This window comes from Saccopteryx leptura, chromosome 3 (genome assembly GCF_036850995.1).
Source record: "Saccopteryx leptura isolate mSacLep1 chromosome 3, mSacLep1_pri_phased_curated, whole genome shotgun sequence".
Taxonomy (NCBI): domain Eukaryota; kingdom Metazoa; phylum Chordata; class Mammalia; order Chiroptera; family Emballonuridae; genus Saccopteryx; species Saccopteryx leptura.
In genome coordinates this window covers 180370482-180395233 of record NC_089505.1, presented here as the reverse complement: position 1 = coordinate 180395233, position 24752 = coordinate 180370482, and the positions used below count along the sequence as shown (strand labels likewise).

General features: G+C 39.0%; 1 protein-coding gene across 5 annotated transcripts in view; it reads left to right on the top strand.

The window, feature by feature from the left end:
- Positions 1 to 24752, top strand: part of LYRM4 (LYR motif containing 4) — a 148396-nt gene that overhangs the window by 14419 nt on the left and 109225 nt on the right. For all 5 annotated transcript variants that reach the window (XR_010750299.1, XR_010750298.1, XM_066376968.1 and 2 more), the window contains exon 2: positions 20301 to 20421. Coding sequence is in view for 3 of the 5 variants with exons in the window: in XM_066376968.1 (XP_066233065.1) it covers positions 20301 to 20421 (121 nt within the window). In the remaining 2 variants the exon portion in view is untranslated. The remainder of the gene's footprint in view (positions 1 to 20300; positions 20422 to 24752) is intronic.

Here is a 24752-nt window from a genome sequence, read left to right as displayed (position 1 = left end):
GTGTGCTATTACTAATGGGAGCTTGCCTATGTAAAACAACTGACATACTTCCTAGGCTGTTGCGAAGGGGTTAAAGAAGATTAAAGTAACAAGTAAAGCTGTGCCTGATGTGTAGTAAGTGTGCTTGCATCAATAAACTTTTGTTCTGAGAGAAGGGTTTGAGGTTGGTTATGATGCTCTGTAAATAGCCTTTAATGAACAAGCAGGACTTGCCTGTGAAAACTGTTGCCACAAGACCTGGGACCTGCACATTCAGCCTGCAGCCTCTGAACCATAAAGAGCTGTCTGGATAGAAGACCGTGTAAAGGGTGTTATTGGGAGCGGGCAGAGGTTCAGAATGAATTTAGATGCCTAACTTTGAATTCTCCGATTTCAGGGTTTCTTCATACAAATATTCTTTGTAACTCTTCCTAAGGGAATGCTAGTATTTTCATATATCACATCGTGGAAAATGGTGGTCCACATGTCAGATTGGATTTTCACCTGCTTTAGACTATTAAAGCAGAGCAAAGTATTTGGAAGGTCCTCCACTCATCTGTCAAATCACCCATTTTCTGCCCGCCATTGTGGATCGTATACATAAGACATCCTTATTTCTAGGAAACATGTTTACAAAAGAACGCAGTAAGGAGCGCTCCCTGGCTGACCCTCAGTGTGTGGGACACAGGCTGAGAGGGTATGGCTTCTCTTTTTGTGTTAATTCATCAGTTAAAATCAACTTGTGTTCATTTTAACTGAAGGTGAACAATTTTTAAATTTCAGTGGGTTGTTTCAGCAGATGAAACTCTTTTAACTGTATTAAAATGATTGTTACATACCTACTGTGAATGTACCATTTGTTGATTCTGGACAGAGCTTATTGGAACATGGAATAACAAACAATACTGAAGCCAAATACCTTCTTGCTCTGACCATTTATGTATTGTACATTGCCTTAGATATAGGCCAAATAATAAAAGTTTCATGCAACTCAAAATGGAAATGAGTTGAAGATTTCTGATCCCTGAGGTTCTTTGTGCTAAAATATAAGTGGTAGTAAGCAAAGCCCTTCACATTTACTAGTCAGCCCCGGTAGCTACAAGTATGGTCATTGTCCAAAGAGCAGCAGTTGCTGGGACCTTGGACCTAAGCAGAAGAATATCAAATTTCAAAAGAAAAAAATTCAGTGGGAAGTCGTGAAGAATTTTATTAGCAATGTAGTGCATTCTACTTTATCTTGGTTCCTATCAGTGAAATGACACTCAGTTTTGCCTGTCTTTCCCATGTCTTCTAACCAAGGCATGCTCACCACCTTTGAGAATCATCTGTATCCCAAGAGAACTTCCAAGAGCTGGGCTGTCCAGTCAAGCAGGCAGTTTGGGCCCAGGGACTCTATGTAGGGACCACAGACATGGAAGGTTATAGGCCAGCCCATGGCCAGGTTCCTTCAGCTACAGTGTGCCAACAGGAGCGCTGTATGCCCACAGGTGAAGATTCCTGCTGCCACTCCTGTGGCAGAATGAAGAAAATTAGGTTTATACTAATCATCAGAGTTTATTTTATGGCCTCATCTTTTTATTTGACCCTACCAAGTATACATTTTGTTGTTTTAGCAGATAAATGCAGTGTTCTGATATCATTTAGCCAGTATTAATAAGAAAAAGTAGTATGATATAAACTAACAGAATTTGTAAATGCAAGTGTTAATTCAATTAATTTTCTTCAGCCTTAAAGACTCCAAGTTCTTTAAATCTTAACACTCAAACACCTAGATGTTTCACAGAGATGTTATAGAAATAAATTATGTAGTGCATGAAAATATTTTGACCTACTTGGAAGAAAGATGCAATAACAAGTTATTTGTATTATAAATGGCCAAGCAAATAAACTTTGTTTTAAGACAATACAGCACTAAAATCAAAATAAACATCCATTTATTATAGTGCCTGGTGTTCCCGGCTGCTCATGACATCCCAAGAGATACAGAGGTTAATTGCATTTATTTATTTATTTTTTTTAATTCATTTTTAGAAAGGACAGAGAGAGGGGGGAGAGAGAGAGAGAGAGAGAGGAGGGGGGAGGAGCTGGAAGCATCAACTCCCATATGTGCCTTGACCAGGCAAGCCCAGGGTTTCAAACCAGCGACCTCAGCATTTCCAGGTCGACGTTTTATCCACTGCGCCACCACAGGTCAGGCCGTTAATTGCATTTTTGAAGGCATAGAATTTTAGACTTGAGAAGACTTTAAAGATTCTTCTTCTCCATGAAAGGCAAAAATTAAAGCTTTCCAAAGGGGAAAGGCTACCAGATTTTGTCAGTAAATCCGGGGATGTGATTATATGTTGATTTGCATAAATTTACATATAGAGTTCAGAATCCTTTAACTCCAAGCTGGCAAAGTCGAGTTCCCTAATAGGCTCCCTTGCCCTGGATTCAATCCTGTATTCAGAGATTGAGGGAACAGAGACCCAATTTGTCCTTGGAGTGTCCAGTGCCAGTACACTCCGAAAGTGCACCAAGATTCTGACTAAACTTTGCAACCATGAATTCAGGCCCTGCAGCTTTTTTTATTTATCTCCTCATTCCTAGATTCTTTTTTGAGTGGGTGAGGTTACCATACATCTGAAATACTTTCATGTAGAATGTAGATTGTTTTTTTCCTTCTGAATAACCCAGCAGATATTCTTCTATTTTACACATTCAGGGAAGGGAAAGGGAGAATTGCTTAGCATTATTTTATATGAATTATTCTTAAAAATAATATTGATCATAAGTGAGATCACTTATCTGTGTCCCCTGTCCTGTGTCCTCTGTTCCTCATTTGTTCTTGCTGGTTATTAGTGGCAGGAGGAAAGGATAAAACAAAAGGCATTCTATAAGGTCTACCAGAAAGTTCTGTCCATTTTTGGAATAAAACAAAATACAAATTCTTCTTACTTAATTCATATAGCACCCATCTTGAATATTTCCACACCAATCCTATCTTCCGAATATGGTCCGAAATGGTTTGCTGAGCTGAATTAAGCCTTTCTGTGATCTCCGATTTGTCAGAAAAGGATCTTGCTCCAACATGGTCTTAACAACATTGTCATCCATCAAAGATGGTCGCCCAGAACGTGGCTTATCAGAAAGGTCGAAATCACCTGTTTTGAATTTTTCAAACCATCTTCTGCATGTCCTATCAGAAACTGTACCTTCACCAAACACTTTCAATAAATTTCTACATGCTTCTGTAGCATTTCTTCCTTGTTGAAATTCGTAAAAATACAGTGGCGTAAATGAACTTTATCAGTAGCCATGGGTACACTATCGCTTCACACATAAGACTAATGTGAATCAACTTTGTTTTAGTTAATTTGCTACATCAGTATGTATACATTAAGTGATAAAAATAGAGAGGCACACATGCGCCAAATAAACGTGCTTATGTGTTGAAACTTGTTGTGACAGAAACAGACAGAACTTTTCGGTAGACCTTATATTTGGCTCCTTTTTAGTAGCACTACTATGAAATGAAAGTTTAATGAAGAAACTTGGTTGTAATGGCCAAGAGGAATTTCCATTGTCCGTACTTTATTTTGACTTCCATAAAGTGGAAAGCCCAGAATTAATTGAATATTCTACCACAGATAATTACTATCCATAAATTTTTAATCATTTAAAGGTCATGTTTGATATTAGCTAGTTCACAAAATAATTTTAAAATAAAATTTTAAAAATTAAATTCTTCAACCTAACTTTTAACCCTTGTTACATAATGAAAGCATGAACTTGCTTTTTTGATAGTAGGTCAAGGTCTCTTCTGGTAGGTAAAAGGAAAAAGAAGTCAGAAAATTCCCTTCTAACACAAGAGCCTTTATGCCAGTGATCCTTTTAATAGGAATATAACCTATCCATAATAAGAGGCTATGTAGATGTGAGCACAAGTAATATTTGAGTATGATCTTTGTTTTGCACCTCATAAGAGTAGCTTGCAAAACTTCAAGTGGAGGACATGTTCACCTTTTTGTCCAGGAATTGGTGAGGAAAGGACTATGGATCTGGCCACAGCCACCCAGGCTCCAGCTTGTAGCGCACGGCACTTTCTAAACAGCCACATCTAAAACTACTTGATCTGTATGCCTTCCTGCAAAAGAGCTAGACAACGTTTTATACATGGCCTTTACTTTGATAAATTGGTTTATACTTTGAAAAATCTTGTTTGCAACAAAATGTCAGTGGCAACGAGGATAGATCCAAGTGACAATTAGAAGTTTAATTTTGTTGAATTACAGGTTAAAGATCTTTAATGTGTTTTGTTGTTGTTGTTGTTGTTGTTGTTTTGGGGGGTTTTTTGGTATTTTTCTGAAGCTAGAAACGGGGAGAGACAGTCAGACAGACTCCCGCATGTGCCCGACGGGGATCCACCCCGCACGCCCACCAGGGGGCCACGCTCTGCCCACCAGGGGGCGATGCTCTGCCCCTCCGGGGCGTTGCTCTGCCGAGACCAGAGCCACTCTAGCACCTGGGGCAGAGGCCAAGGAGCCATCTCCAGCGCCCGGGCCATCTTTGCTTCAATGGAGCCTTGGCTGCGGGAGGGGAAGAGAGAGACAGAGAGGAAGGAGAGGGGGAGGGGTGGAGAAGCAGATGGGCGCTTCTCCTGTGTGCCCTGGCCGGGAATCGAACCTGGGACTTCTGCACGCCAGGCCGACGCTCTACCACTGATCCAACTGGCTAGGGCCTCTTTAATGTTTTTAAGCACCAAAAAGGAATCTTGGACAGAAATGCTCCTGAACTTTTCCTCTAGGGCCTGAGGGGGGCATCTGCTACCAGATGCTTGTGCCTTTCTTTCCACTATTTTATTAGTTGTGTGGAGGGTTTGTTTTTACAAGACAATTACTTTTTAAAAATTCCCATGGAACCTTGCAGAAATTCTGTAGTTATTATATAAACTATTTTTTAGGCCCTAGTGCTTTGGATATATTTTTTATTTTCTTTTATTTATTTATTTTTATTTAGTGAGAGGAGGGGAGGCAAAGAGACATACTCCCACATGCTCCCTGACCAGGATCCACCCAACAAGCTCCCTGGGGTCCCAGATGCTCTGCCCATCTGGGGCCGTTGCTCTGTTGCTCAGCAACCGAGCCATTTTTAGCACCTGAGGCAGAGGCCACAGAGCCATCCTCAGCACTCGGGATCAACACTTGAATCAGTCAAACCATGGCTGTAGGAGAGGAAGAGAGAGAAAGGAGAGGGAACAGATGGAAAAGCAGGTGGTCAATTCTCTTGTGTGCCCTGACCAGTAATTGAACCTGGACATTCACATACCGAACCAACGCTTTATCACTGAGCCAACCAGCTAGGGCCTACTTTTTCTTACTGGTACATGAGTTTCATATGTATTATTTTAATAGATATAACCCGTTAATTTACCATCATTTATTTGGTTGTTTATTTTTGGACGTTTAGATTAGGACTTGAATCCCACAAAGGGGAATTGAGTGGGGGAATACCTTGGGTTCTGAGAACTGGGACTTTTCAGGAGTTCCTTACCTTGGGGAGAGAAATTCCTGGCAACATCAGCTTTGAGCTCTGAAAGTGTTTTCTCTCTCCTTGCCCTATGTTTTACTCATCTGACAAAACTACCACTGTGAGTTTACTCAGACATCTGTCTTTTTCATAACTCTACCCAATCAAACACAGCTGGAGAAAAACCACCCAGTTTGGCAAATTGGTCTTACAATTCTGGGTTACCAACTTCAACTGGCTCTTTTCAAACTCAGTAGGGTCTGGAGTCTGCTCATGTTCTCAGTTTCTGAAATGTTTGTTTTAAACCCCTCTTCCCAAACCTGCAATCCTCCTCACACTGTTCTCTTCATCATTTTGTTTTCTGATAGATACCCCGGAAGCTGTAACATGAAAGAACAAACTCAGTTGTCTTAGCTAATTCCACTTTCTTTTAATTTTTGTCACTTTTTAAAATATCTTGTTTCCTATATTCTCTTGGGCTGTTATTTTGCCATTCTCAAATGTTAAGAAGTATTCTTAGTTTATTAAACTCTTTCATTCATTATTAATAAAGCTGTACTAGCCACTGGTTTTCATCTAAGTATGACTTCAACTACATTTTAAAGATCTTGTGTGTTACCTTTGTCATTATTTTAAAAATATTTTACTATGTAGTGAACTTTTTTCCTAGGCCCAATGACTATTTGAATTTATTTTCAATACTTTTTTCATACATTTACTACGCCATAGTCAGTAAGTATGTGCTAATGTTGTCCTTGTTAAAGCTCCTAATGTCATCCTAATTGCTAAATTTATTGGGACTCTTTTCAGCTTCTCTCTTACCCTTTCTAGGATGTGTACAATCTTATCTACTCTGCCAGTAACTTATGCCTTTTTGTCTCCTTCCTCTCCAGCCTCTCCTCTGACCCCTCTGCCTGACCGTGAATATTGGTGTTATTTCTCCAGGGCTCTGAGCAGGGCTGACTTCTCTTTTCATTTTCCTGCTCTCCGTGAAACAAACTCATCTGTCCCCACCACTTTGTTTCACTCTTCCTTGTCAATGATTTTTCTTAAGTTTACTGCAACCCTGTATTTTTTCACTTAAGATTCAAAACCATATTTCCGGTGGCCCACCAGACATGCCTACTTTGTTATCCTATTGTTGCCTCAGAATAACCTGTCTGAAAATAAACTTTTAGAGCCTATTGTTTTATCTACTAAAAAGTTCTTGAGCCTTTTTCTCTTTCTCATGACTCTGCTTTAGTCTAATTCTCTATCATGTATCTCACCTGGCTATATGTATTTATCTCAGTATATTTCCTTTCGTAATTTCTTCTCACACAAATTGAACCTTTTCTATTGCTGATTTTTCTTTATTGCAGTATATTACTGATTTTATTACATCACTAGAACTTAACAATTACTAAGAAATAATGATTATTGTAATAATTTAGAAAGCATAAACCCCAGTAAACAAAAGGAATTAATAACATGCCATTATATTTTCTTCTAGTTTTTCTATATGTATATTTTTCATAATTAAGATCATACTGAATATAAAGGCATATCCTTCATTTTAAAAACTTAACGTGTTCACCTGAAATCTATGCACTCTTATTGATCAATGTCATCCCATTAAATTTCATTTTCTGAATAAGAATTTTTTAAAAAACATTAGTGGGTAAACTTTGATTCATATTCAACACCTTTTACTAAAATAAATTCCAGAAAGATCAAAAAGTAAACAAAATGATAAATCATAAAAATTCTCAAGACTACATGGGTGAGTGGTTTTATGACCTCACAGTACAGAAATTTTTTGTATATATGATGTATAACCCAGAAGCCATAACTTAAGAAATGATACACTTCACTACATAAAAACTCAACATTTCTACATGACAAAAATACACCAACGCTGTAAACAAAGCCAAATGACAAACCAGAGAGAATATTGCAACTCCCTTCAAAGGGCTAACTTCTTAAACACTTTACTTAGGTCTTACAAATAAGTAAAAAAAATTACTGAATTAAGAAAAGGTAAAGGATACAAACAAAAATACAAATAGTTTTAAACTTCTGAAAAAGTGGTCAGTAGCACTCAGTAAGAAAAATGTAATGAAAAGTTAAAAGAGAGGCCCTGGCCAGTTGTCACAGTGGATAGAGCATCCGCCCGGCATGCAGACACCCCGGGTTCAATCTCCGGTCAGGGCACACATGAGAAGCGACCATCTGCTTCTCTTCCCCTACTTCTCCTTCTCTCTCTCTTCCCTTCTCATAGCCAGTGGTTCAATTCATTCCAGCGTCAGCCTTAGGCACTGAGGATAGTGCAATTGATTCAAGCATCAGCCCCAGATGATTTACTGGGTGAATCCCAGTCAGGGCATATGTGAGAGTCTTATTTTCTATCTCCCCTCCTCTCACTTAAAAAAAAATGTTTAAAGAGATACTGTTTTTTACCTGTTACATAAGCAAAAATCAGAAAGTTTGATAACACTTTTGGCAAAGGTGTTAGGAAATGGGCACACTCATAAATTGCAGGTGGGAACATAGATTGGTGCCTCTACAGAAAATTTTGGCAATATTTTATTTTTATTTTATTTTATTTTATTTTTTGTGGCAGAGACAGTCAGAGAGAGGGACAGATAGGGACAGACAGACCGGAATGCAGAGAGATGAGAAACATCAATTCTTCGTTGTGGCTCCTTAGTTGTTTAGTGATTGATTTCTCATATATACCTTGACCAGGGCGGGGAGGGGGGTGGCTACAGCAGACCGAGTGACCCCTCGCTTGAGCCAGTGGCCTTCGGCTCAAGCTGGTGAACCTTGCTCAAACCAGATGAGCCCGCACTCAAGCTGGCGACCTCGGGGTCTCAAACCTGGGTCCTCCACATCCCAGTTCAACGCTCTATCCACCGTACTACTGCCTGGTCAGGTGGCAATATTTTATTAAAACTGTAAATACATATATCCTTTATTCTACCAATTCCATTCTTAGGAATTGACTCCACAGAAACAGTTACATGTGATGCTATAGTAAAGAAGGATATTGATTACAGCATCATTTGCAGTAGCAAGATTGGAAACAACCTAAACATAAATAAAGGACTGGCTAAATAATTCATCCATACAATGGAATACTGTACAACCATTTATAAGTCAGTTCCATCTGTATTGATATGAAATGATCCCTAAGATATATTTTAGTTTAAAAATTACATATGTGCAGTATGTTTAGAATGCTACCACTTGTGAAATTAACATATACACATAGAGGTTTTAATGTGAATCTAATATCCATATAAGAAACTGCTAGCTGACTGTCTAGAGCTAAGGAACAGGAAGGTATTGTCTGAGGCACAAGAAAGGGAGGGAGACTGCTGTTTTATATTTACACCTCTTTGTGCCTTTCACTTTGAAACCTGAGACTTCATTTTCTTTTTTTTGTGCAACATCTATTTTAGAAGCTACATAATGTCATAATTTATGTAGCCACCTCTCACTGTTGAACATTTAGGTTGCTTCTATTTTTAATGCTTATAAATAATTCTAAAATTACCATTTTCTGTATGTATCTCTGTACATTTGAGGTTATTTCTGTAGGATCACCAAAAGTAGAATTGCTGGACAAAAGATTAGGATTGTTAATATGCATTATTATGCTGTTTTCCCAAAATAAGTGCCAGTTCATACTGCCACCAACAGGATGTACATGCCATTTAAAAAAAAAATCGGCCAGTTTGGACAGAAAATTATACCTTGTTTTAATTTGCATTTCTTTGATTATGACTAAGGCTAAAACCCTTCTATTTTTCTATATTTATTTACCCATCTATCTTTGTATCTCTCTAAATTTAGTCATTTTTTAAAATTTAGTCACTCTTTATGCTCATTTGTGAGTTTTTGTTTCTGTCTCTTACCCATTTATTGACCCTGTTCCTTTTTACTAGATTTACATATGCTATTTGTATGCTAAGGATATTAATCTTTTGCCATATTTGCTTCTAACTGGATTAGGCCCTTTTTTATTATTAAGAGAATGATAGAGGGGGACAGACAGACAGGAAGGGCGAGAGATGAGAAGCATCACCTCATAATTGTGGCACCCTAGTTATTCATCAATTGCTTTCTCATATGTGCTTTGACTGAGGGCTCCAGCCGAGCCAGTGACCTCAGGGTTTCCAACCTGGGTCCTCAGCGTCCCAGGCTGATGCTCTATCCACTATACCACCACCTGATTAGGCTGGATTAGGTCTTTAAGGACAAGTAGGAGTTAGCCAAGAAATGAAACTGGAGATGGACATTTATATATAGAGAGAAAGAGGCCTAAAGCAGAAAGAACTTAGAAAACCCCAAGTCATCCCATGTGACTGGAGTTGATTCATATGGAAGTGGGGCCTGATGGAGTGGGATCGAAAACAGGAGTGTACAATTCATTTGACCTTCATCCTGAAAATCATGGAAAACCGTGAGGGAATTTTAAACAGGGAAGATGTAATAGGTTTTATTTACAGCTGCCCAAAAACTGAGAAGCTTTGGTCTCCAAAGTGGGTTTTTTGATAGTAACTTTATCTCCTCACTACACAACCCTTCTCACTGGTAAGACAACTAAACTGAGTCACTTAACTTACGCTTACTTCTTATGTCAATAGCTCGTTCTCTCGTGAAACTCTCAGCTGCTTGTCTTAAGACATGCTTGGCTCTTGAAGTATTTATAGAAACGCTTGAAGCAGTGTTTAGAGATTCTATGATCTTTTTAAACTTTATGATACCAGAGACAATTTTTAAATGCCTTTATAAATATATAACAATTGGCTTATACCAAGTACTTATCAAAAATTGGAAAGAGTTTATCAAATTTGTGGAGGAGGCATAGGTTGGAGTTGAAAATCACAGACTCGGTGGTCAGCTGAGTTCAGAACCTAATTCTACCACTTACTGAACATGAGATCTTGACCTAAATATTTTAAATAACTCTGGGTGATTATTTGTGAGGATTAAATGAGATAAATATATACAGTACTTAGCACAATACCCTGTACATTGCTACCTGTGCCATAAATGATTGATAGATATTATTTTGTTATCCCCTTGGACCTTCAAAGCAGCACTATAAGTGATTGGAAAGCAGTCCTTTCATTCATGAATTTTGAAAATAGAAATCTGAGAATATACTTAGCCATATTTCATTCAGTACTATCTGCTTGAAGTTCTTTTTTTTTTTTTTTTTTAGATTTTTAAAATTGATTTTTACAGAGAGACAATGAAGAGGGGTGTAGGAGCAACTACTTGTAGTAGTTGCTTCTCATATGTGTCCTGACCAGACTGCTCTGGGCTTTCAAACCAGAGACCTCAGCATTCCAGGTCAACACTATATCCACCGCGCCACCACAGGTCAGGCTGCTTAAAGTTCTCTCTCCTTTCTTCCTTTTTTTTATTGAAATTATTGGGGTAACATTGGTTAAAAAAATTATATAGGTTTCAGGTGCAGTACATCATTGCATTGTGTGCTCACCGCCCCAAATCAAGTCTCCATCACTATCCCCCCACCCTTATCTACCTCCCTCACCCTCCTTTCCCTCCTGCAATCCTCACACTGTTGTCTGTGTCTATAAGTTTTATTTTTATTTGCTTAATCCCTTCACCTTTTTCACCTAGCTGTCCTTTCTTAAGGTACTTTTTCTGTGACCCTGGAGTTCAGGGTTTTATAAGTAAATATATTGGGATTATCCTTTCTAAATCTCAGTGAGTCCTCTCAATTTTTTGTAATCACTTCTGGGTTTTCTTTCAGTGTAACTTTAATTGCTTAGTTCAGTTTGTTCACATCTATTATTCATAGGTTATTTACCTTTGCTTGTTCTGAAAGTTAATTTTTTAACGTATTTCTTATCAATTCATTTAATTTTTCTGTCTTTTATGTTTTATTTTCTACTTTGCTTCATTCTGTAAAACAGTGTGAATTTTTACTTCCTTCAGCTACGTACATAATTATTCTCTAGGATTGCAGTCTTTGTTTTGTGTTTTCTTTCTCCTCTTTTGCTTTTTTTTTAAGTGGGCAGATATAACTCCTACACTATGCATTTTTTAATTTTCTATTGAGTAATAATTTACGTAAAATTAAATGCATACATTTTAAGTGTACAGTTTAATGTTCTGCAAATATATAGGCCTGTGAAAACATCGCCTCAATCAATATAAGAACTGTTACTTTACCCCCTAAAAGTCTCATTAGCCTCTTCTGTCCACTTTGACCTCTATTTCCAGTTTCATCTCTCTGTACATGGACTTCATACCGCACTAGTCCCTGTAGCCAATAACCTTATTGGTCTCCACTGTATTCCCAGCACCTCCCGTAATGCTTACATAAAACGCATTCAATACCTATTTCTGCAAAGAATTCTCATGGCAAATTTTGTAATCATTGCCTTTCAGAGATTGTTTCAGTCTTTGTGCTACAAACCATTTTTTTTCCAGTTTCTTATCCTTTGTTGTGCTTTTCTTACTGGTTATTGGTATTTTTCTTGAGGTCTTTTTTATATTGCCTATGACATTTTTTTTTTAATTATAATTTTATTTTTTTAATGGGGCGACATCAATAAATCAGGTTACATATATTCAAAGATCAACAAGTCCAGGTTATCTTGTCTTTCAATTATGTTGCACACCCATCACCCAAAGTCAGATTGTCCTCTGTCACCTTCTATCTAGTTTTCTTTGTGCCCCTCCCCCTCCCCCTTTCCCTTTCCCTTTCCCCCCTCCCCCCGTAACCACCACACTCTTATCAATGTCTCTTAGTTTCACTTTTATGTCTCACCTACGTATGGAATAATGCAGTTCCTGGTTTTTTCTGATTTACTTATTTCACTTCGTATAATGTTATCAAGATCCCACCATTTTGCTGTAAATGATCCGATGTCATCATTTCTTATGGCTGAGTAGTATTCCATAGTGTATATGTGCCACATCTTCTTTATTCAGTCGTCTATTGACGGGCTTTTTGGTTGTTTCCATGTCCTGGCCACTGTGAACAATGCTGCAATGAACATGGGGCTGCATGTGTCTTTACGTATCAATGTTTCTGAGTTTTGGGGGTATATACCCAGTAGAGGTATTGCTGGGTCATAAGGTAGTTCTATTTTCAGTTTTTTGAGGAACCACCATACTTTCTTCCATAATGGTTGTACTACTTTACATTCCCACCAACAGTGGATGAGGGTTCCTTTTTCTCCACAGCCTCTCCAACATTTGCTATTACCTGTCTTGTTAATAATAGCTAATCGAACAGGTGTGAGGTGGTATCTCATTGCACTTTTGATTTGCATTTCTCTAATAACTAAAGAAGATGAGCATCTTTTCATATATCTGTTGGCCATTTGTACTTCCTCCTGGGAGAAGTGTCTGTTCATGTCCTCTTCCCATTTTTTTATTGGATTGTTTGTTTGTTTGTTGTAGAGTTTTATGAGTTCTTTGTATATTTTGGATATTAGGCCCTTATCTGAGCTGTTGTTTGAAAATATCATTTCCCATTTAGTTGGCTTTCTGTTTATGTTGTTATCAGTTTCTCTTGCTGAGCAAAAACTTCTTAGTCTGATGTAGTCCCATTCATTAATTTTTGCCTTCACTTCTCTTGCCATTGGAGTCAAATTCATAAAATGCTCTTTAAAACCCAGGTCCATGAGTTGAGTACCTATGTCTTCTTCTATGTACTTTGCGTTTAGGTGTTGGTTGACTAAGAGTTATGATGAGAGGAATAAGAAGAAAACAGAAAAATGGGGGGACAAATTAAAAAATTACTATTGTATTTAGTGGAACAAGAGCTTGATAAAATGGAGAGCCAGGGATGGGAGCACTGCTAGTGAGTTAAAAAGGTGAAGTAAAAACCCCCCAAAATGCCACAAACATAAGTTTGAGTCCCAGATAAAATAATTTGTTTGTTATTGAGGTTTGAATGAGAGGAGACGTAAAGGAGAAAGGAAGAAACTAATATAGAGGTAGAAAAGAAAGAGAGAGAGAGAAAAAAAAGAGGGAACCACTAAAAGAAGAAAAAAGAAAAAAGAGGAGAGAGAGAGAGAGTTAAGGGTTTTGGAGTGCAACCCTCATAGAGAGAAAGGAAGATGAAAGAAAAGATAATGGGAGATGTAACACTTATGGGTAGTGTAGTTCAAGGAGAGGAGAGAGTAAGACCGGTAGGGAGTTAAACGACCAAATTGGAGGAGGAAAAAAAAAAGAAAAAAAAAAAATCAAGGATGAAGATAAGAGAAACAAACGAACAAATATAATAAAATGGGATAGGTTATAAAGTCTGCGGATTATTCTGATTTTGAGAGGTTATCTTCTTGCATTTTCTTTTCTCTCCCTCTTCCTGGTCAGCGACTCTGTACCCCGGGTTCTGCCCCTTTGGCACGCTCAGGTAGAGGTTTGCAGTTGATAAGTCTCTATGGCGATGTCATGTATTGTGCTTCAGTCTCGTTGGCAGTCGAGGCTCATTAGCATTTATAGGCTCCGACAGTGAGAGAGTTCGTGTTCCAGGAGCCTCTCTCCTAGTCTTTCCTTCCTCAACCAGCAGCCTGAGAATCCAGCTATGGGGTTGCTGCTGCCTCTGCCTTTGGGTGTATTGCGAAACATCTGGAGGCTCCAAGGATAGGTTTTTCTGTTTCTGGTTGAAGATCTTGTTGAGGTTTGGGGGAGATTTATCGGTATCGCTTCCTACCCCACCATTACTCTGACGTCATCCGCCTATGACATTTTGATAAGTTTATTAATTCAGTAAGTATTTATTGAGCACCATCTCTGAACCAGTCACTTTAAATCCAGTGGTAAACAAGAAGGATAAAAGTTCCTACTGTGTGGGTGTTACATTCTAGCAGGAACTCTTGTAAGGAAGAAGATTTCTGCTCCCTTCCTCACTCTGTTATCTACCCAAACTACCTTTGACCTTCAGAGCCCTTAGAGCTTTGTCTCCATTGATGTTACTATCCATTTTAATATGCACCACACACATACCACAATCCCAAAGCTGCTGTCTGAGAAATAAGAGCCTGGACCAGGATATGGACTAAGGATTTGGAGAAGGGAAGGTGACTCAGAAGGGATGTAGAAGATTGGATGAATATAAGGAATTAAGGGGAAGGAGGAATTTAGTATGAAACCACAAGTGTCTGACTTGGACAGTTGGTTGTACAAAGGCACTCCTACCTAGAAACAGAATATTGACCATTGGAGGCAAGGGGAAAGGAAAATGGTGACCTCAGTTTTTAAAGTGTTTAGTGGGAGAATCTGTAGTGGGTATAGTGGGTACCTTTTGTTGGCAAGTCCAAAAGGCAGTTAAGTCGTATGTGTGTGGAACTCAGAAAAGAGGCATGAGCGTGAGAAAGATTTGGTACCCAATAGTATACAATATATATGCTATAGTATATATGATAGTTGGGCACAGATGCAATAATAAGAAGATTTTAGTAAAAAGAAAAGAGCTACATTACAGATTCCCAAAGAATACAACATATAAGAGGCAGCAGAATAAGTTTAGCCCACAAAGAAGACTAGGAAGAAGCAGCCGGTAGATCTGAAGACCAAGAGGAAAAACCAACTAGCTATGGAACTCTCCATTCAGTGAAGCAAATATAGATATCTCAGTAAAACACTGCAAACTCTGTCATCTAACTCATTATAAAAATTACTTTAAAATATATTATTTGTATTAAAAATTATGATAATTTAAATTACCAAAAATTGTTGGCTTATATATGCACTGAGTGTCCTCTAGGTCAGTGGTCCCCGGCCCGCGGACCGGTACCGATCCGTGGGCCATTTAGTACGGGTCCACAGAGAAAGAATAAATAACTTACATTATTTCTGTTTTATTTATATTTAAGTCTGAACGATGTTTTATTTTTAAGAAATTACCAGATTCCCTCTGTTACATTCATCTAAGACTCACTCTTGACACTTGTCTCGGTCACGTGATACATTTATCCATCCTACCCTAAAGGCAGGTCCATGAAAATATTTTCTGACATTAAACTGGTCTGTGGCCCAAAAAAGGTTGGGGACCACTGCTCTAGATATTAAGGCTTGATGAATCTTGAGAGTTGACCTCAAGAAGTGAGCAGATAACAGCATTATCGAGACATACAACATGCTTGCATTAAGTAACACAGCCCCAAAGATGTGTAGGGGTGAACAGGTGATCCAGAAGCCACCCACAGTAGGATCCAAAACACTGGTACTGTCATCTCAGCCCTGTGGAATCTAGAGGCATGGCAGAATTAAGCAGTTTTATCTTCGTGGCTGTGAATGAAGCACTGTCTTCAGGGGCTAGACACGTGAGTTAAGGCAAGTATATGGAGGCTATCTCCTTTAAAGCAATTAAAGTAGTTTGACCAGAAGTAAGAGCTGAGTTGTTTGGTTACTGGGATACTTGACTTGAGGTTGGAGGAAGGAGGAGAAAGCACGCATGTTTTTCCAGGATGGATAAACAAGCAAGCATTGAGGTGATGATGAAAGATGACAGAAATGAGGGATGTTACCACAACCTGTTTTCAGATTGCACCTTTTGGATGTGAAAGCCAATGTGAGCCTCCACATGCCAGGGAGGCTGTGAGTATTATCACCTGCAATTTGGCTGACAGTTCTGGGAGAAAATGAAGTAGGGCCTGAGATACTGCAGCGCTCTCATCCCCACCTGCTGTGTTACTTTGCGGCTGGAAAATTGGAACAGTGAAAGAATCTCATAAAGGAGTTTAATCCTTGCAATGATGAAAGGATAGCCAGTAGAAGAACCTGTGGACACTTGGAGGTCTGATGGCAGGCAGGCAGGCAAAGACGGGTGGAGAAAAAAAGCCAAGTGGGAATTTCCTGCACTAAGAAGTGCTAAGAAATTCTGCAAAGCTCAGGAGGATAGAGGGAGAACAATGATTTGTGTGAGAGGCACAGTTTTGCTGTGTCTGTGGATGCCGTCCACTTTCTCATGGTTGGTAGCCGTTGCTGTTCCGTTACCCTTTAGGTGTTGATTTTTCATGCCTTATTTGAAAGAGCATCTGACTCCTATTAAGATCAATCCTAATGCAAGGCATTGTGTAGCAGCTGACTGCCATTTTCATTGCAGTATCTGCACATTTTTTTAAAAATATTCTTGCTCACAGTCAAGAGGCTGATAGCCAGAATATGTTCAAGGATGAATGGTTTATTTTAGTACTAGTGAAAAAAATTGCAAATGATAAAAATCAGGGCAAGGGCAAAATTGAAATAATTGGTGGTTCGACCTCTCCTACAAAATTAGAAAATTCAGCCATCTGTGTGACTACCTTTACAAAATTATGATCATTTGAAATAAGAATTCGGGCAACTGAAGAGTTGTTCATGCATTAGTGGTTAGTTTTATCATTCTGAGCCAATGCATTGTCTACTCTTATGGCAAAAAGGAACACTTCAGGTTTTAGACACTGGAGAAGGAAGAACAGCAAGAAGGAGAGGAGGCTACTATTACATCATTCATGTCAAAAGTGTATCCAGAATTTGAACAGAACCTTTTGATTGCTGTAGACACATTAATTTGAAGCTCTAGATTCATTCCTTTAGGTATGGACTTTGGGGGTTTGGGTAGACAACAAGGATGCACAGGAAAATATTTAGAATGCTGGACCTTGAGCTCAAGTGATATAAACTGTTAATTGTAAGCAATTTTTTTAAGTCCATATCTCAGTGTACTTTAAATTTGTGGGGGGGGGGTAAAATGTTTATTTTATTGATTTTTAGAGAGAGAGAGAAAGATGAACATCAATCTGTTCCTGTATGTGCCCTGACCAGGGACCTGACCAGCAACTTCTGTGCTTCGGGATGATGCTCTAACCAACTGAGCTATCCGGCCAGGGCTATGTTTTTCTTATGAGTGAGGCTAAATACATTTTCATGTTTATAAGCTATTTGATTACCATTTTCTGAGAATTGTCATTTTATATATCCTTTGCTCACTTTCCTATTGGATTATTGATAGTTTTATAATTTCTTAGAGCTTTTTAAATGTTAAGAGAATTACACATTTATGATATAACTTACAAAAATGATCTCGCAATTAGTCTATTTCCCACCTGGCACTGTACATAGTTATTATAATATTATTGACTGTATTTTCTGTGCTGTACTTTACATCCCCATGACTATGTTGTAACTGCTAATTTGTACTTCTCAATCCCTTCACCTTTTTCACCCAGCCACCTAAACCCCCTCTTATCTGGCAGCCATCAGTCTGTTCTCTGTATCTTTGAGTTTATGTTTTTATTATTCATTTATTTTGTTATTTAGATTCTACATATGAGTGAGATCATTTGGTATTTGTCTTTCTCTGACTTATTTCACTTAGTGTAATACCCTGTAGGTCCATCTATGTTGTTGCAAATGGTAAGATTTCATTCTTTTTGTGGCTGAGTAATATTCCATTGTGTATATGTACCATGTCTTCTTTATCCATTCATCTGTTGATGGACAGTTAGGTTGGTTCCATATCTTGGATATAACATGTTAAGTGTCCTTCTTTGTATCTCATTATAGCCTTTGTTTTAAAGTATTTTGTCTGCTGTGACTATTGCTACCCCAGCTTTTTGCTTGTTTGTTTCCATTTCCATGAAATATCTTTTTCTATCCTTTCACTTTTGGTCTGTGTGTGTCTTTTATTAGATCTGAAGTGGGTCTCTTGTAGCCATCATATGTATGGGTCTTAACATTTCTTATAACACTTGGTTGTGTTATGGCTTGGTGGTGATGAACTCTTTCTTAAGCTATTTTCTAATTTTCTTAAACTTTGGAAGAACTTAGGTCTTAATATTGTAAGCCATACTCCCTTTTCCTTAGCTATTCTTACCTAGTCACTAGCTTTTAGAAAAATGAATTTAGTAATGGCTGTTCATTTTATATTTTCCAAACAGCCTATGCAGCATCCTGAATTATGAATCAAAACAATGAATGATTCCCTGAGGTTAATTTCTATTTTAAAATCAATCTGCATATTAAACAAAATATTAGATTTAAGTTAGTTTGTTCCCTTTCTGCTCCTGTTTTGGAGGAGTGTGTGGGTGTGGAGAAGAATGATTCTGTGTCATATAAATAACCATTACGCTGTGCAAGAAAGTACACTGGAAATTGCTTTTAGCTCATCTATCTGCTAAATAAAATCTTGTTAAATTAGCTTCCATACATGAAGAAAATTTATATGTAAATAAGTCTATTAGTAAAGTCCTCCCATATACCTTCATAAGTGAATGACCCCCAATTGTTATAAAGTATCTGCTGGTACAAGGATTCCATTTCCAGTTAGTGTCACCCCAAGAGAAGCTCCTCCACAGATACCCCCATTGGTTCACATAGGATGAAGATGAAAGCCTTAGCAGTGGCTTACATCCTAAAAATGCGAGTTCCTAAACTGTCTCCCTTTCTTCTTTATGGTTCTTAGCATTACAAGATTTCATTTTACTCTTCCTTTTAAATGCAAATAGACCTGATATTTGAATTTTTCATTTAATGTTTCTTTTTACTTTAGAAAGTTTACCTAAAACAAATTAGTCCTCTTTAAAGTAAGGTTCCCCAGTAAATTGTGTCCATCTCCCAATGTCCACCCACCCCAGCTCCCAGGGAAATAATATTCCCTGTCCTCATTTCTTTGCCTCTGTTTCCATTCTTCTATCTCTAAACTAAACATTACTGGTAGTTTCACATGGATTCTACAGCTGGTGCTCAAAGTTAAGAGAGGAGCAATCTGAGATAATCAAAAGAGTAAAGAAAACTGTGTCTGATATGCTTGACTGAGGCTGCTGCTTCTTATGCCCTGTCTTTACTCTGGTGTAAATGGGTGGGTCTGGGGATCAAGGCCATGATTCTCTGAGTATGGCAGTTTATTGGGTTAAGGACTCTTGACACTTCTGTTATGGCTAGTTTCCTAGACCAACTTCCCTCTCTACACACACTGTGGTATGACAGTGAGGTAGTACTGATGTGAGGAAAGGTAGATGCTAACTGCAGTAAGGAATAGCAAGAAGAGTTTCCATTCATTGGGTCTGTTTTCTTTTTTTGGACCAAGTTCTATGCCAGATTCCAGATGCTCCTTATTAAGCTTAACCCTCCCACTAGCCCTGAGTGGTAGAGAGGATGATGCCTGTCTGACAGATAGGAAACAGTGGGAGCTAGAGCAAAAGTTCACACCCAGGTCTGTCTAACTTGAAAGCCTTGTTCTTGAACTACTAACCTGTACTGTGTGTACTTTATATGGGGGGAGGCCAATGTTGGACATGTGCACACATGGGTATATGTCCATACTTGGAAGCATTGTGGTGTAATCTCTACTCTGGACTGACATAGGACGTTGATGTGCATTCTAACATGTCATGTTTTACAAGAGGAAGAAACTGCCAAAATAGAGGACGAGACTGGAGAGCTGCCCCCTACATGCAGCTTAGATCACTGTCTTGGTGCATGTACATGTGATACATCATTTCCCCTCTTAGTTCTTGCTTTGTCTCTGTACATTAAAGGTTCGGTTTTCTGTGGAAATGGAGGGAAGCCATATGTGAATAACTCTATCAAGAGCCAGTAATCTAAAGAGCATTTCAGTAGCAGTTTTTTCATTTATATATGACTTGTTTGGTGTAGATTATATCCCTAAATGTGTTTGCTTAGTCATCTCAGAATTGCAATGGATGGACCTGTCCCAAGAGCAAATATCAAGGTGAATTATCCATAGGACAATATCAGACAGTTCATTCCTAAGGAAAAGCTTTTAGATTCATTTAAAAGCATAGCTTCAGAGATGCTGACACCTTTCTTTTCTTTCCTCTGAATTTATTTAGAACTTACGCTATCAGGAAGATAAGAGATGCCTTCAGAGAAAATAAGAACGTAAAAGATCCTGTAGAAATTCAAACTCTAATGAATAAAGCCAAGAGAGACTTGGAAGTGATCCGCCGACAGGTAAAAGAATTCATTGATGGACTATTTTTCATTAAGAACTTAAAGCTTTGACACCCACCCCTTGTTTGGACATCACTGCTTTTGATGTTCATGATTTACACAGACACATGACACTCTGTTCCTTTTACTCATGTGGACATACAAAGAGACCTATTATATACTGTTGAATTCAAGGAAAACATCAACTTTCTTGAATTTTCAGGGACTGCATCCTTTGGGAAGCTGACACTTTAAGTATGGGAAACTTCAAAAAAAAAGTGTTGTCTCTTTGTAAGATATATTGCACATTTATACATGAGCATATGTCAAAGAGTATAAATGTATTCTACTCTTCTTAGTATTTTAAAATCATAGTTCAAGATAAGATTGCCCTTTCCTGAAGACATGGTCATTGGTGAAGCTAGTTTTGTTGCCATGTGGAAGGTGTATCTGCAAGTGCAGTTGGTGTAAGCAGCTGCTTTGGGATTAACCCCATAAATGACCCAAGGAAGTATTTTTGTTTTCATCTTGTAGATTAGTGCTTGCCTTTCTCTTTCTCTCAAGGTAGAATGGAACATCTGCCACAGCGTGGTCTTTTGGGTAATGTGATATGTCCATCTTTCTGCAAAATTCTTTAAAAAGCCAAAGGTTAAAGCAGTCTGCTAACAATCCGTTTTCTCACTCTCTATAAAAAAATTATACTCTTCACTATTTTCTTTGGATTTAGCACCAATCACACCATAAGCTTCATTTCTGCTTCTATTTGTTTTTCTCTCTCACATGCAGTAAATTTGTTTACAATGTATGGAAGGGAAGCCCCTTACAGTTACCTAATTTCTGCTTGTGTTTTGGGAAGAACTTTTGTAGCATCATCAGAAGATGCCAGCTTGACTAATGTTTTATCATATCATAATATATTAACATATATTCTTCATGTTTGACTCTAAACAAAATTCAAAAGAAAAGCAGTATTAAAAATCGTAGTTTAGTTTATGTCAAAATTAAAAGTCTTGTCCTAATGCCTAAATAATGAAACAATCCCTTCTAGAATGACATTTCAGATTCTGATGACCCTCCTTGAGTTCTGTAGTTATCTAGCAACAGATTAACTTTGCCACATTCAGACAAGCCTAGGAAATGATCTTTAAATAAAAGAAATGAAAAAGTAATAGGATAAGCCCTAGCCGGTTGGCTCAGTGGTAAAGCGTCGGCCTGGCGTGCAGGAGTCCTGGATTCGATTCCCAGCCGGGGCACACAGGAGAAGCGCTCATCTGCTTCTCCACCCCTCCCCCTCTCCTTCCTTTCTGTCTCTCTTCCCCTCCTGCAGCCAAGGATCCATTGGAGCAAAGGTGGCCCGGGCACTGAGGATGGCTCCATGGCCTCTGCCTCAGGCACTAGAATGGCTCCAGTTGCAACAGAGCAATGCCCCAGATGGGCAGAGCATTGCCCCCTGGTGGGCATGCCGGGTGGATCCCGGTCGGGCGCATGCGGAAGTCTGTCTGACTGCCTCCCCGTTTCCAACTTCAGAGAAAAAAAAAAGTAATAGGATAGTCATAAAAAGAAATTGATCTGCATATTTGCATATCCTTTGATTGTAGCAGCTAAATGAGTTACATTTTGAAAACTAGAACGATGGCATTTTCCAGCCATCAGTGGTTGAATTTTATGGGATCCTTTAGCACTGGAACTTGGAAAAACAAGCAACCTAAGTTTTTATTTTGCATAAACTCAGAAAGATTTAATTCTTTGGCATTTTCCCATGTAAAAGTTGCCAAGCATCTCCAAAACAGGCTGGTTTTCTCTTTCATTATAAGGTTGCTCAGAATAGAAAATGCTTAGAAAAGGGTACTCTGGTAGAAATCTGTTTCACCATTTTGCCTTTATCTTTATTTTGAAGGGCTAAAACTATCCCTCAAAAAAAAGGATTAGATGGGCTGTCATCAGATATCCCCAGTGAGTCCGCTTAAAGCAGACTGAAAACACAGGCGCCTCTGAAGATATGCCAAGGCCGGCACCCTCCCCAGGGCAGCCTGGCAAGTGCCCAGGGCTTCCATATGAACTAGGAGAGCAGCAGGTGATTGATGATGTGGTCCCTGAAGACCCAGCTCAGACAGACCCTGACAAATGAAAGCCTTCTCATTCCATCAGAGAACTAGTTAGCCAGTTATATGTCAGCAACAGGGAGGCTTTCTTTCCCTTCCCCTTCACATCAAGATACTTCCTGAGTTCAAGAATAACATTTACCACAGTTAACTTATGAGATATAGTGGACTCCTGGAGCCGCCTCCCTCTAAGCCAGTATCAGTCGACCTTGTGAAAAGGCCTAACATAACTACAATAGCCTCTGACCTGCCTTCCTGACTACATCCCTCCCAAATGTTCTATTCTTCACACACTGCCAGAACGGTCTTTTTATAGGAAAATCAAAGCAGGTTACACCCCTGGTCAAAACCATACAGGGATATCATAGCGCCCTGACAATGAAATCTAGGTCCTTATGAAGTCCTCAAAGGTCCTCCATTGCTCCTGTCTCCTTCGTTCTATGTCAGTACCTTCTTCATGTCCCTGGTTTGTCCTCAACTTGTTCCCTTCTCAGAGTCTGCCCAGAAGAACCTCTCACCAGACCTTCCAATGGCCCAATTCCCCCTGTCACTCAGACTCCACCATCACTGAGGCCTTCCCTGGCCACAGAATCTATAGTAGCTTCCTTCCTTCTGTCACCCTTTCACTTTACCCTGCTTTAGTTTTCATTAGAGCACTTATCAAACCAAAAATGACATGACTGTTGGCCTTGTCTGTTTTCTCCTTTGCTGTGAGCACAGAGATCTCACCATTGTAGTCATTCCTACCTAGTATGCAAGAGCATGGGCCATGGTACCAGCTTGCCTGAGTTCAGATCCTGACTCAACTTACTATGGCCTTGGGCCAAATATCTAACCTCTAGGTGCCTAACATAAAGTATAGATGACAAAAGACCCAACATCATGGGTTATGGTGAGGATCAAATAAGCTAACATATGTAAAGCCTTGGAAAGATGCTAGCACATAGTAAATGCTTACTGTTGTTATAGAGAGGATCTAGAATAGCCCACGTGCAGCTGGCTCTTAAAAATTATTTGTGGACTAAATGAATATACAAAGCGTTTGGTCCTGAGATCATATGCTGCAGTCAAGAAGTCTGTGCCACCCAAATCCTAGTACTGTATCTTGCTGGCCGCCCAAAACCTCTCTTCAGAGAGTGAACTCTGAAAGGAAAGTGGAAACCTAATGAGGATCTTGAGATAGTACCCTCGTGAGTGGTACTGTCCTTCATATCAAGTCCCTCTTTCACTTTAGTACTTGGACCCAGAGACCATCCACCAGAATGCACCTCGATACCAGCATGACTGTTCCGCAGATGAGAAAGCCCACAGCTGCCAGCTGTGCACATCTGGAAGGCCACTCTCAAACTGAAGTCCTCCACCAGACTTTCTTGGCTCTCAACACCGTACCCTACCTCCCTGCATTCTAGTCAGTCTTTAAAGTGGATCTTTTTTCTAATTCTTCAGTCACTTCAGTCAGCTGTGATGTTAATGATACAGCTTTGTGCATGGTGAGACTTTGCAGTTCTTAAAAAGTCTCTCTGCAAAGATGTTCTTCTTTCAGGGGAGCAGGTAACCAAGGTGCAAGAAAGCTGGATGCCTTGTCCATGTCTACATGACCAGATCTGAGCTTGCGTCTTCTAGTTCCTTAAACCAAACTCAAAAGTTCAAGAATGTGAGTGCCTGAGTCAGTAGAAACTGAAGGATTAAGCCAATCTTAAGTCAGCACCCAATTTTGTTCTTAAGATATTTAAGGACCACATCAACCTTGTTCCACCTCTCATCCATGTCATTCTTCCTTTATACCCTCAACGCACAAAGATATTTAGTCTTCATTGTGGCAACCCCGGAGGGCTCTAGAACAGTGGTTTTCAATCCAGTAATGATAGATTCTAATTTTCATCCAACTTCAGCATGGTTAACGCTTCCATGGACCGGCAGGAAATTTCTGGCAGACCGGCACCAGTCCATGGACCGGCAGTTGAAAACCCTTGTTGTAGAGAGCATCAGCATTTCTTATTGGCCTTTTACAATGTTCCTAAGGATTACTCTGATTTGAAGAAGTAAAATGGTAGATTGTTTTTCCTCTGTTATGGGCGAGTCAGACTCTTTTGGCTCCTTCATGGTTTTGGTCCACTGAATAGAAGCCTGACATACCTGTGTTCTTTCTTTGACATTTTTGAACCAACTTTCTCCCTGAAAAGTATCATTCAGTATGGCAATCTCAATTTATTTTCAGCTGCATTAATCGTCTTTAACATCATAACTAGC